Source organism: Anopheles coluzzii, chromosome 3 (genome assembly GCF_943734685.1).
Source record: "Anopheles coluzzii chromosome 3, AcolN3, whole genome shotgun sequence".
Lineage (NCBI taxonomy): Eukaryota > Metazoa > Arthropoda > Insecta > Diptera > Culicidae > Anopheles > Anopheles coluzzii.
The window spans coordinates 14380195-14394098 of NC_064671.1; the positions used below are offsets into that span (position 1 = coordinate 14380195).

At 40.4% G+C, this 13904-nt stretch overlaps 1 protein-coding gene across 4 annotated transcripts in view; it reads right to left on the reverse strand.

Annotated features, from left to right (window-relative positions):
* LOC120956963 (uncharacterized) overlaps window positions 1-13904 on the reverse strand; it is a 46476-nt gene that overhangs the window by 11623 nt on the left and 20949 nt on the right. For 3 of the 4 annotated variants that reach the window (XM_040378822.2, XM_040378817.2, XM_040378818.2), the window contains exon 3: window positions 942-1339. Coding sequence is in view for 3 of the 4 variants with exons in the window: in XM_040378817.2 (XP_040234751.2) it covers window positions 942-955 (14 nt within the window). In the remaining variant the exon portion in view is untranslated. The remainder of the gene's footprint in view (window positions 1-941; window positions 1340-13904) is intronic. The other variant, XM_040378821.2, reaches the window with a different exon arrangement.

Here is a 13904-nt window from a genome sequence, read left to right on the forward strand (position 1 = left end):
AATTCAAATAAAAAAAAAGATCAATGAAATCAATTTTAAAATGCATCATTGGTTGCACAAAAATGATAAAATCCAATATGACCGAACGTTATTGTCAAATGGATACGACCCGGATGATGATCATTGTTCCACTGACAGGCTAAAATTTCAACTTCAATAGAACGTCCATTTTCCGGGGGCGGATTAACCGGCCTGCGGGTTTACCGTGCGCATAAATTTGACAGCTGTTCCAGCTCTTCGAACATTTGCTACGATAGGGCCCCTTTCCGTTTTTAGATCAAAGACTGAAATTTCAGTTGCATTGTATAACAACAGTTGTTGTTTGCATTGTATAGCAGTTTCGAGTAGCTTTCAAAGTGGATATAATATACAGGTGGGCTTATCCCAAGGTGTATGTATTTAAAAGGTTGGTTTTGATCGCTTCCGATTCTGAAGGAAGATTTGAAGAATGTTTTTTGTATTCGTCAAGCTACCAGAAAGCCAGTTTGAGCAAAAGTTTTCACCCGCTCTGTAAAAAAGTGACATTCAAATTTCGTTTTAAAAACTTTTGACTGTTTTGACATTTTGTCGAGCAGATACTCGAATCTGATTCTAGCTTTGAAGCTAAAACCGCAGGCTAGTTTTGTGTGTGGTTTTGTTTGGATTGTTGACATGATTCACACGGTAATAACATTGCACTTAATTTGTAAGCATTAATTAATTTATCAATTTATTATTTTACTATCCCAAACAAATAATTTTGACATATTATCACATATCTTAATTGTGAATCTGTACTAAAGATACAAGCAAGCAAACATTTTATTTAATGATAAGTGAAAACATACCGTTAAAGCAACGAAAAATGTAAATACAATCAAAAATATGTTGAAAATCGGTCATTCGAATAGTGTTTCTTTAACCAAATTAATTATACTAATTTTAATCCAGCTCCAACTTACCATTTGCAGCACATGTTTGCTTCTTCTTACGCTTGGTTCAAGCTACCGACCACAAGTAAACGTACCATTCGCCTTCTCTGAACGCACAACGAATTAACACCAAAACTTTACACAACACAAGTGGTGGAATAAGGTTCACTTCCTAACGCTACTGCACTACTAATACAATCATTCGGTGGCACTCGGATACTGATGGTTGCTGAAGATTGAACAGAACGGAGCTTTTGTAAAACTATCACAGACTTTACACACTGGATGAAAAATAATCAGTTCAACCCTGCTAGCGAATTCACTTTCGTCGTTTCCGTCTGGAGCTGGTGCACCACATTCTTTTTGCGCTGACCCGATTATACTGAGATCAACTGCACCGCGATTAGGCAGCAGCTGAGGGTGCGAATCTGTGAACGAAATAAGCAAAAAGAAAAACAACCATCATGAGTACTGTGTGTTTGTGCTGCAAAATATTTGATTTCTTTATTGAACGAACCAAACCTCAAACCAAACAATCACGGCCAGACGGGAATGACTGGGGCAGGATGGTATCGTAAATCAGTCACATGGTCGCCGACAGCCGACAGTGACAACAAAGCAAAGCACTTAGACATACCTTCGGTACAGATTTCACTCAGCAGTGACGAAAACGCGTACCGAAACCCTTACCTTCCGAAATTGTTAATACTCCTCCGAAAGTTGAGTTTGCTTGTGTATGTATGTAGGGGGTAGAGTAGACACGCACAAGCATACTGATAATGAAAAATACGCTCTGCATTCCGATACCCGTACCCGTTATTGTTGGCGCCGTGTGGCACAGGGTAGAGATACCCGTGTACAACATTCACAAACGAGGACGCCTAACGTTTATGGGAACACGGAGCAACAATACCAGCCTAAATGATTACAGTGGACAGTCCACATGGCGAGCTCGATCTGTGCTCAATCCGTTCACTTGTAAAGGTCTTTCCCGGACAAATTGTATGCAGCCTATTGCATTTTTTTGTATATTTTTAGCTATTCTTTTAGTTTACTATTTTTTAAATTTTGTGGTCTGGATGGAAACTTGAAATATTAATAGCCATGCTACTACAGTGGTGTAATAAAAATATTTTGCTATTAAAGTGTTAAATTTGTTTTATTTTGATGTAATGTCAATAAAAATATCGATTCAATAATAATTTATGAACCGATAATGAGTGTTGCAAAAGGGAAAAATATTTTCCTTGGTCGTGAAAGGGTTTACGAAAGTATTTTACGTCTACTTGTAAATAAGTCGGTCAGATATTAGTCTGTAACATCCTTGAAAATCAAATATATGTACATAAAATGAAAAATTATTTTAAAAAATAGAAAAAAAGCAAGAAATGTGTTGCCATTCCTAGAATCATGTGAGCGCCGTACGTTCCCGCTACGAACAGATTCAATAATACCAGCCAATAACTGTGCAAAAATAACATTTTTAAACGATTAAAGAAAACTCAAAAACTAAAACTAGTACATAGAAATGGTTAATCTTTAAGGGACCGCTAGCCTAGAGAAATATGCATGTTGAGGAAAATTAATGAAAAAAATATGAAAATTATGAAGTATCCAAGAAATCACGGGAAAACATGGAACATCCTTGGACCAATAACTTTGTAAACTATCACCCTATCAACTATCAGATAATTTTGGCTGCCAAATCGCTTATGCAGCTTGAATGTATATTCGCCTTAGGAAGACATTCATCTTGAAGAGACATAAAATGTATGGATTATGACGGGACCGTCAAAATGTTAATTTTAAAGAACCAACTCATCTTGCAGCGACTTCATATTAGAGAGATATCACTGTATTGAAAATAAGTAAATGTAATGCAAAGCAATGTTAGTATGGCAATTATGGGTCAGTTATTTAAGTAATACCAAAATAATAAAAATGAATAACAGGATTATTTTTCTAAATTTAAAAGGATTGATATAACAAATTTCAAAAATTTCTTAGAAATTCATTTCAATAAGATATAAGAATTGTATTTTGTTATCCGTTTTTTTATTTGTTAAATTTTAAAAGTGAGATTAATTCTTGGAAACTACCTCTGGGAATAAACTCACTCTTCTTTTGTTTGAGATTTTGAGTGAAATATTGAGGCATTGACATTTTGCTCCAGCCTCCCATACGCAAAAAAGTCACACACTCAATCCTTATCGAAACAAATAACATTCGTGTGCACCCGTGTGTGTAAACTGTGTTGATGTGCTGTCAGTTAGTTAAAGTAATAAGATTGTCATACATAAATATATCCTAATTGTGAAAGTAAACAAAGGCTTGCTAGAAGTGTTTTTTCTACAGAAAAATAAATTACAAAATGATCGACACAAAGACACAAAACTGGCTAGAGCCAATACAATCTCCCCGTTAAAAATACACTAGTTAAAGATACAAATTGTAATTACACTGAAAGATTTTCAATCCAGATAATGAAAGCCCACAAATCCTTGGTTGCAGCGGCAGCGGCCAATCTCCGTTGCACTTAACTGCAACTGCATCGTAACTGTGCCGCGGGCAACAGATTACAATGTATGCGGTTTCTGAAGCGGTGGAAGCAGTAAATTGAATCACCATTTCAAGCCATTTTCAAGATGACACAAAATGATGAGAAGCTGTCCGTAGTATTGTACTCGGGCAGACACGGCTCTGCGAACAAAAGCACCAAGATTTCTATGGATAATTCATTATCAAAGTGTAACTGAATGTTGCTCCCTTTTATGGTCCGCATTACGTATTTACAGTATACACCCATTTCTAGCGACAGACACACTTGCAACAAACGCAGCTCTTTCCCCCGCAGGTCATCATCACCATGACAATCAGCGAAGTGTCCTAGTGACGTGTTGTCGGGCTGTAAACTTGATTCCTTTAATTACTGCCAACCAGCCCCGGCGCGGAGGTCACACGCGATTTCCGGGCCAGTGTACCGACAAGCTCGCTGGCCGCACGGCACCAACCAACCATCCAACCAGGCAACAACTGTTTGCTCGAAATCAGAAGGCGAGGAGAAGCATATTGTTTGTTCGTTTGCAGCCCACAGTTAATTTGATTAGCGGTAGTAGCTCCTGCTCGTGCTCCTCCGTCATCGCGCTCCTAGTTCGCATGGGGAAGGTATATTTTTCCTTCCCATTTCGCCCCTCCCGAACACCATGTTGCAAAGCTGTTTACATGCCGAATTTATACCGATTGCCTGCCCATTTGAGTGCACTTTTTTCTGTACAGGAGGTTCCTTTCGTTTCGCTTTTTTGATGTTGTTGTGTGAAAACGAATAAATATTTAACTTAGTTTCACACTGCACTTCGGCGCTGCCTTGGGGCTGTGCTTTTGCCGAGCGAACATCGCAATAGCACCGCCCAATGGTAGTGATTTGAGCAAATACATACAAAAAATCACCCACAGCTGTTAAAAGCTTTAGCAAAAAAAAAAATGGGTGGAAAATGTCACATACGTAGCTGATCTGATGAATTAACGAGCAACATACATGCATGTAATGAAACAAGGAGAAAAACTGCTGGGAGCTTCCGCAAACAATGAGCATGTAAGAAATTATGATTTAAATAAACAAAACGAGTTATTAAGAGCGAAATTTGTTTTCAGTTGTGAAGGATTCGGTTGGCTCATAAATTCGAATTAAACATCAAACGTTTTGATTTGCAGGAAGTCCCCGAGATACCAGGTAGTACCTCTGCGAAATGCGCAATGCATTTTATAATTTTATAATTATTTCAACAAGGTTTAAAATTGAAATATACGGTCAGAATTACATCGAATAATTAATTTATTGGCTGAAACAAGTCAAGCAAAATTACACGAAAATTTAATGATATTTTCCGCTAGAAACCATGAATTTCGAAATACGTGGACACTCGAGATACGCGGTATTTTGTGGATGTTTTCGGGCGCCCATTAATACTATATCTCGGGGACCATCTGTATAATTTTACCTGTATATTTATACTCTTCAATATTGTAGTTCTTTGTTTATTGTTTGTTTGTTTGTTTAATGATTCAGTAGCTTGTACGTTATTGAAGCTACCTTGTTATCCCTTTTTTATACAGACTTTGTAACAGGTGTGGCGTTTGCCTGTATTATTTCAGAGATATTTTAGTACATGATAGAATTACAAAAGTTTAGTGAATTACGCATTGCGAAGATATTTGTAATTCGTAACTCCAAATCTCAAATCATATTTCATGGCTAAAATATCCCTAAATTTCGATTAATTGCGAATAAAACAAACAGTATGTCAGAACAATTGCCATTCATTCAGTATTTTAATTTCAATATCTGCCTATGTAATGAAATCTAAAATTAAGGAGCCTGTATAAACTACCAAATTTACGCTGGGCAAATAATTTGCAAAATTAGTATAACAGGTCGGCTGATAAGTCCCCGGTCTGACACATAGATGGCGCCGCTAGTATTAAATGCATATTATTTTTATATAGTACCAACCTTCAAATGATTCGTGTCAAAATTTGACGTCTGTATGTCAATTAGTTTGTGAGACAGAACGTCTTTTGTCAAGCAACTTTTGTTATTTTGTTGTTCCACCAAGACAACGCACCGTGCCACAAGTCATTGAGAACGATGGCAAAAATTCATGAATTGGGCTTCGAATTGCTTCCCCACCCACCGTATTCTCTAGATCTGGCCCCCAGCGACTTTTTCTTGTTCTCAGACCTCAAAAGGATGCTCGCAGGGAAAAAAATTTGGCTGCAATGAAGAGGTGGTCGCCGAAACTGAGGCCTATTTTGAGGCAAAACCGAAGGAGTACTACCAAAATGGTATCAAAAAATTGGAAGGTTGTTATAATCGTTGTATCGCTCTTGAAGGGAACTATGTTGAATAATAAAAACGAATTTTGACAAAAAAAATGTGTTTTTCTTTGTTAGACCGGGGACTTATCAGCCAACCTGTTATAAGTAAGAACTCCACAACAATTAATGATTCCTCCAAAAATCTATTATTTTGGTGCGTTTACGATATCATCCAGCTGATTTATGTGGAGTTTGACATTTGACGGCTGAAACCATGTCAACACTCGATACAAAACCACACGGAAAACTTGCCTCAGTATTTCAGCCTTAAAAATATGTAAACAAACGCCGATTCGCCTCGCGCGCGATCAGGCTAGCAGCTAGCTCATGAAGGATTGATTTTTTTTTTTTGCCGAAAGATAAATATTGGACCAAGAAAGGTTTAAACTTGTTTGGATCAATTTTACTAAGTTGAATAAGAGTACTATAACTCATTTCAAACAGAGAAAAGATAACAGCACAACATTAAAATGCATCTTGGTACAAAATTGCAGAAATCCAATATGGCAGACCGTAACTGTTACACTGATACAACTCGGATGATGGAAACTGTCCACTAACAGGCTGAAATTTCAACTCATTGGCTGAAAAACAGTAAAGGCCTGATTATTTCATTATTTATCAAAAGCGGTAATGCTCTAAATATAATCAGCACGACGTAAAGAAAAAGTATTTTTCAATAATATAATGAACCAAAATTTCTCTTACATGAATCTAATTTTATTTCAGTACACCTGTGATGAGTAATCACTCTTCTAACTTGAATCCTTACAACGTTTGTGCATGTGTTACATACTTCATACATAATCGACATACAAGTTGAAAAACACTATGACGATGATTGACTAACCCCTTTAAAATACAGCTGCTACCGTAATCATGTTCAAACCATTTAACGTACTCTTCCTTTTGTACACGCATTCAATTTAATTTAAAATTAATTAACCCATCATGAAACTTATTCAATTAGCCAAAACCCGATGTGTGAAGAAAACCCGCCATTTGCTTACCCCGATACGACAACCCGAAGCAGTTGAAGAGTGCAACAAACGCAACAACTTCAGGTGCACATAATCAGACCCCGCTGGCGTACCGGGACGCGCATTAAAAGTTACTCGTTTGCTGCCATTACGCTGCCGTGCTACGTGATAAAGCGTCCAGCGTCCCGGGGGGAGACACTCTTTACAAAAAACACCGTACACACTCGGTAGTAGAAAATAAATTTCAAACCAAACCGAAAAACACACCACACGCGTAAGCCACCCTCCCCCTCTACCCCCTTCCCCGTTGCCCGGTGTTAGCAGATCGATAAGTAGCATCGCACGGACAGGCTCGCCCGTTTCCGTCCGATTGCCAGCGCTGAACACTAATTTCCGTATCACGTTTATCTGTCAGCCCCCCGTCCACTCCCTTCCGTCTACGTCAATGGTTCTGTTTCAAGGTTTTCGTCCGCCTGGAACCGCCTGGAAAGATTGGTCAGCTGCCCAATCTGTCAGAGACACACAGACACCGTGCGTGCGTGGGGGCACCTCGTTTGGACGTGACCGATTTGACATCGGCAATTCGTTGCTAATCAATCAGTGACGGACGGTGAGATTGCCCGAGATCACCGGTACCACCGTGCATCCGGAAAGGCACAAAGCTACTTACGTACGCCCGGTTTCGGCGTACCCGTGGAAAAGGTCACGTGAGCATCATTAGTGGCAGAAGCTGCAAGTGCCGAGTAGTTGCCGGAGCGTAGCGTAGCGGATTTGTCCGGCAAGGATTTATGCGAGTTACGCTACGGCAAAAGCTCTTTCGGGGGCTCGGCGTTTGGCCCAAATTTGTTGCTAGTCGTAGAGTCACTTTCCGCGGGCAGGAACACGCAAAACCCTCCGCCCAATCGCACAAATCATCGCTCACACCAGGTGCGCGCATGTGTGTGTATGTATGTGTGTCTGTGTGCATGCCGTTTTATGCTTCATGCATAGGTTTCGTTTTAAGCAGCACCGGACGCACGCCAGAACGCCATCCCGCAGCAGATCGAACTAATGCTTGATGTCAGTTTGATAACCCGTTACGGTCAACTACCGTTCTGAGCAGACCTTACTATTCCGCTTCCCTGTGCGCAGTCCCAAACCCTGCCACATTTGGCCGCCGGTAGCCGTTGTTTGCTTTTATGCTCATTTATTTTTCCTAAACTAATGGCAAACGCATCCTGACGGGTTCTACAGCCGGCACGAAACGAGAGACACAACTTTGCTGTGAAGCAGAGAACTGTGTAATAGCAGCAGTTTTGGGAGGGGAGTCGGTGATAACACCTGCACCCACAGAGAGCCACAGCAAGCGGCGGCAAACACTGCGACCAACTGCGGTGCATACGTAATGGACACATGGCCACCGACACAGCATCTGTCTGCATTGCACGGGGTGGCCCGTTGGTGGCCCTCTGCTTTTCGGTTGGTGCCCGCATAAAAGGATAGTTTGTTTATTTATCGCTCAATTTGTACTAACCGAACCGCAGCGAGCTGGAGTGTGTATATGTGTGTGTGGGTGTGTATCGCGTGACCAAAAAACCACACACACACACAGTACTGTGAAGGGAGTGATTCCTTCTAATTTAAATTGAAATTTGATTTTCGGTCAGAACTTTCGTTTGTTTTAATAGAGCGAATGATTGTAAGTTGGTATAGATAGAGAGAGAGTTTACTGAGAACCCTCCTGATCGGAAAAGTTTTCTTAAAGTGTGCTAAATTAATTGAATTTATCGAATTGGCCAAATCATGAACAAAATCAAGATAACACAATTAAATATATATCAAGATTAACAGATCAAGTAACGTTAAAAATGAAGTTCACACAGCGTTAGATATAAACAATTCTGCAAGATTCAATCTATACCGAGTTGCAAATGGAGCAAAAATGAAGATGTCCTTTCAACATCTTGCTAATAACACTGAGGCCTAAGCCATGCAGGAGCCATAAGATATTTATCAATCAGTTCTACCTGGGATCAAATCTCATTAGGATTAGGTTCAAACATTTCTGATGTGAATTTTGAACATCCTAATTAAATTGAAAGAATATAGGAAAAGGGAAAAAAATCACAACAAATATATGAAATTAGTAGCATTCGTATGAGTAAATGGCACATTTGTTACCCATTGCCTGCAATCTGCTAGTTCAGTTTTGCCTAAATGTTGGCCCAAACATACCGAACGAGTTTGATTTGTGTTTTAAGAACTTTAGCAGCGTATAAAAAACTTTCACCGTGTATTGCAGTATAGTCCGTTCAGTGATTGAATATGCGCAGGTTGTTTGGAAGCCATCTTATTAGCGCTTATCTGACCGCATCGAGTCAATACAGCGCAGACTCACCCGTTATGCTTTGCGTCTTAGCCCATGGCAACCAGGCAGTCAATATCCATCCCAAGAAGCACGCCTAAAGTATCTTGGGTTGAAAAAAACTCAGTGACAGGCGTTGTATAGCGCAGTAAATGTTTATTGGAGGTCTCCTAACGGGGAACATCGACTGTCCATCTTTACTCCAACGACTGGACATCTATGCTTCAACGGCCCCTAAACACTCGCGACCTCTGCTTAACGTCCCTCGTCGTCGAACGAACTATGGCTCAGGAGACCCTATAATCTCTATGTGCAGGGCTTTTTACGAAGTCTACCAATTTTTCGATTTTGATGCGTCGCTAAAGTCGTTTAAAAACCACATTCGCGCCAGGATATAGTCTAGTTATGTTTGTAACCTAAGTCAAGTTTACATCTAAGAAAATTCATCAGGACTATAACTGTCCATTGAATAAAGGTTTAATAATAATAATAATAATAATATATCGCCCTTTGAACAGACCCCACACGAGTGGCCGTTCTGGAAGAGATTCTGAAGTTGAATTGATCTTGTAACTAATTTTAAACCCATAAAGATCTTACAACTGATTCCAAATATGTACCGATCTTGGAACTGTACCTACTAGAACTGTACCTGTAGCTGATATGCAATGTAAACAAATGGCGTGAAGAAAATCGCAACTAAATCCTTTAAGAACTTCAACATCAAGCATTTCGTTATTTTTTGGTCAACAGTTCATCATTTATTCTAAATTTGTGAACTTTCCGTATGAAAAGATACTGTTTTTGAGTAATTATCAAAAGCGGATGTGGTATCTCCCTCAATCCTTTAGATGTCCTGTCCTAAATTTAGATGACCCGTCAGATATTTCACCTGTAAAATAGTTCACTTCCGCTGTATATAGCCGTACGGTTATACCCTAAATTTGCATAGGAAATGATTGTATACTCGAGCCTAATTAGTACCGAACCATCCAACCAAACCCTGGAACCAAACGTATGTTCCAATAGTCCGTAGTAGTGATGAACCAAAAAGCAGCGATTCAGCGTAGAAATGCTGAGAGCTAATCAGAGTCAAAATCGGTGCGAATTGTTAGCTTAAAACTGTTTCATTAATACCATGGAGATATCTTCAAAAAATGCGAATAAGCGCAATCATGCATCTTCAATGATCAATATGATCTCAATGTAATGGTTCAATTTTATTTTTACGATAACGACGTCGATTGGGCGACAAACATGTTTCAGGGCGCCGTTTCGATCAAGCCTTAACTTCAACCTCCCCTCATGTAAGTTTAGGCCGCGAAACATTACCCAATAAAATTTCAACCAAAAGCCCAGAAAGGTAACGCAAAACCAATCGCTAGCATATGCTTTTTGAGGTTTGTGTGTTTGTGTGTAACTACAATAATAATGGCAGCGGCAAAAGCACAACCGGAAAGTGCCACAGCACAGCAGTAACGCACTTGCTTCGTTCGCCCCGGTCGCAATAAAATTATGAATATTATTAATTATAATTATTAATTATGCATGTGAAATTTTAATGTTTTCATTAAAACCAGACGCACTCGGTGCATCGCGGTGCAATCACCGCAAAACGCAAATGGACCACACCTCCGCCATGTTTCCGCCCACACGACAACGCCACCACCACCAAACAAAAGCACACACGCCAGCCCTAAAGCGCAGGCACCAGAGCACACGAGTTCCGAATGCAGCGGTGGTTGTAGAATTCATGATTTGCGCCCCAACTCCCATCCCGCATGGCGCACTTGTGTGTCCAGCGTACACCCTCCTCCTGGCACTGGCACAATTTTCCAATATGGCCCCTGTACATTTCCGCTTCCGGAAATGGAGCACATAAGCGTACTTCACCCACAGCGCGACAAAAGTCCACCACCGCACACACTGCCCCCCCCCCCCCCCCCCCGTGGTGTGCCTATTTTTTGTCGTACCGCACCGCAACCAACGCTGCCAAAAATATATTCACCAGGGCCAGTAGTATAATTGCACTCGGAACTGTGTTGTATGGCAAACAGGAATTTTACCGGCAGTTAAACTGCTCCAAAAAAGGGGGTTCCGCTGCGTAGCGTGTACATCCCTTTGTAGCGGGTGCAGCGGTAAGGAAAACGGACTGGCACTACTGACCCCGGGCCTCAGCGGGGGAGGGAAATCGGTTTGTATGATGCTTTTAAAATGCTCGTCGAACAACAACGCCACCACACTCCTCCGACCCACCACCACCATCCGTTCAAACTTCCAACTTCAAAAGCCTACCTGCGCCTCTATGACGGTAGAAAATTGGTCGAACAAATTGTTGACGATCCTTCGCGCCCGCTTAAACGAGTGAAACGTAAACACAGTTGTCCGATTCCGTAGCACTAGAACACACACTATTCACTGAAGCAAAGCACTGTGTCCCTTTCTTGCTCATACTCTCTCTCCCTCTACTGTAGCTGTCAACGTTCAATGCATTCGGAATGAGCATGGCCTACTAATAGTGCTGTGAGCTTTACCTCATTGACATTCCTGTTAGAAATAGGACCATTATCTACGCGTGTTAGCATCTCGACAAACAAGTTTGGAGGAGAGTTTTTGTTTTGTTTTCATTTGCGCATAATTTGTATAAACCAAACCAATTCCGTTTACCATTTTCTCTACTCTAAACTTCTAACTATCACTAGGGACTGATAGCCGCTGATCAGTTATTTATTGGTTAACTCTCGGCGTTATACTCAGTTCTGTATGTGCACACACTTATACTAAGAACAGCTAGATGGTATGCTTTTGAATTAATACTACCAGAACGACACGATGCAAATTTCAAATCAGTTTGATCGATTGTAATTAAATTAAACTTTTCAGTTCCCTTTTTTTAATCATCAAGCACCACGTCAGGGGCAAGATTTCCTCACCAAAGCCAAATAATGTTTAAACGTTCTTATGAAAGCTGTTTGTACATTGGGCGAAATCTTCAGACTGAAAACGTATTGAGCTTCGTTATTCGTCAAACTTTCGCGTAAATTAAGCGTAAACAAATACATCGAAGAACATTAAACACTAGCGTATTGTTACTCAATTCCTTCATTTCGTGTACTTTTTTTTTACAAAAGATAGTCTTTTGGAGTTACTAACGAAGACGGCTACATCGACCAAGACCAATAGACAGCAATAGACAAAGAAAGTAAAAAAAAAAAAACAAAGCATAATAAGATCATCTCATATAATCCTGATCCCATCACGGAAATTTCGTGTGCAGACATTTAGCACATGATAGGTTTGTTCAATAGCATCGTAATTGTAAAGATAAGATTCTTCTTCTTCTTCTTCTTCTTCTTCTTCTTTGGCTCAACAACCGATGTCGGTCAAGGCCTGCCTGTACCCACTTGTGGGCTTGGCTTTCAGTGACTAATTGATTTTCCCCCATAGCAGGATAATCAGTCCTACGTATGGCGGCACGGTCTATTTGGGGATTGAACCCATGACGGGCATGTTGTTAAGTCGTACGAGTTAACGACTGTACTACGAGACCGGCTCAAACTGAAAGATAAGATAAGATTAGACAACACTTAATCTGTTCAATGAAATTTGTTACGTAGTTAGCATGGTATCGAACCACTTCTACATCCCTAACACAAAACCAAGGAAAAAGATGCCTTAAGACGACGTATGGCAATACTAATTATGATGACGATTACGGATATAAACGTAAAACATCAATATGGATGTAAGAATACACCAACACGTAATTATATTCTTTAATTTTTTTAAACTAATTTCATCTCCATCTAAAGGTTTTATAGAGTACTGTGACTTTGTAAACATAGGTTAATACACAGGAAAAGTTTGTTCAATAATTCGAGGCTCTTTCCCGACCATCCCCCAACAACCATATGTTAGAACGAGAAAAGTGTATGCAACATCCTACCCCCATCCCATTGCTACAAAATCAATCAAAACCAAACTGAACAATAATCTCTCGCACGTTCGGGCGCAAACCAAAAACATTCCAAATCCATACTCTATTTGCACGGCAATTTGCACGCGCTCTGCGCGTGTTTGTGCAATTTTAATCAAATGCACCGGTTTAGAGTGTTCAGTTTAGAAATGATTAGATGCACGGGTGCCACCCTCTCAGTGTTGCCAAAAAAAAAATAAAACAAAAACATTCACACACTTAACTGGACTCATTAACGGTCAGGTAAATGCAACCAGCAGTCCCATATCGCGATCCATTCCTCGGTCACTTCCCGCGAGAGGCGGCGCTTAAGTGGCTTCCACTGCAGGCACGCAGAGATGCAAGCGGTTTCAATGATGTTGATTTAATGTGCTTAAATTTTTAACCACTTGCGACCAGTTCGGCGTAGCCAGCCACCAGCACTCCAAATACATAAAAGACACTGATTCTGATAGCTTCATTCTAAAGCTGCCACGCACACACCAGAGGTGGCTGCTTTTTCGAGAACGGTAAAATCAACATACGTGCGATAAAAATAAATATTTAACCTCAGTGTGGAGGCTCGGTGCGTATTCCGGACTCGGTGAGTACATCCTTCTCATTTTGCAATCCATTGCACAGTTGAGCAGGATCGACCTGCTTTCATGGATGACTCTTGTTAATGAAACATTTCCAACCGAACGCCGATCGAACGCCAACGTGATTCGAGATTTGGGGTTTGAATGGAAATATTTAAGGACCACTCTTGCTCGTACCATTGCGTCATCATCAGCAAACACTCTCGATCCAGCATCATGTGTGGCACTTGAATAGAAATA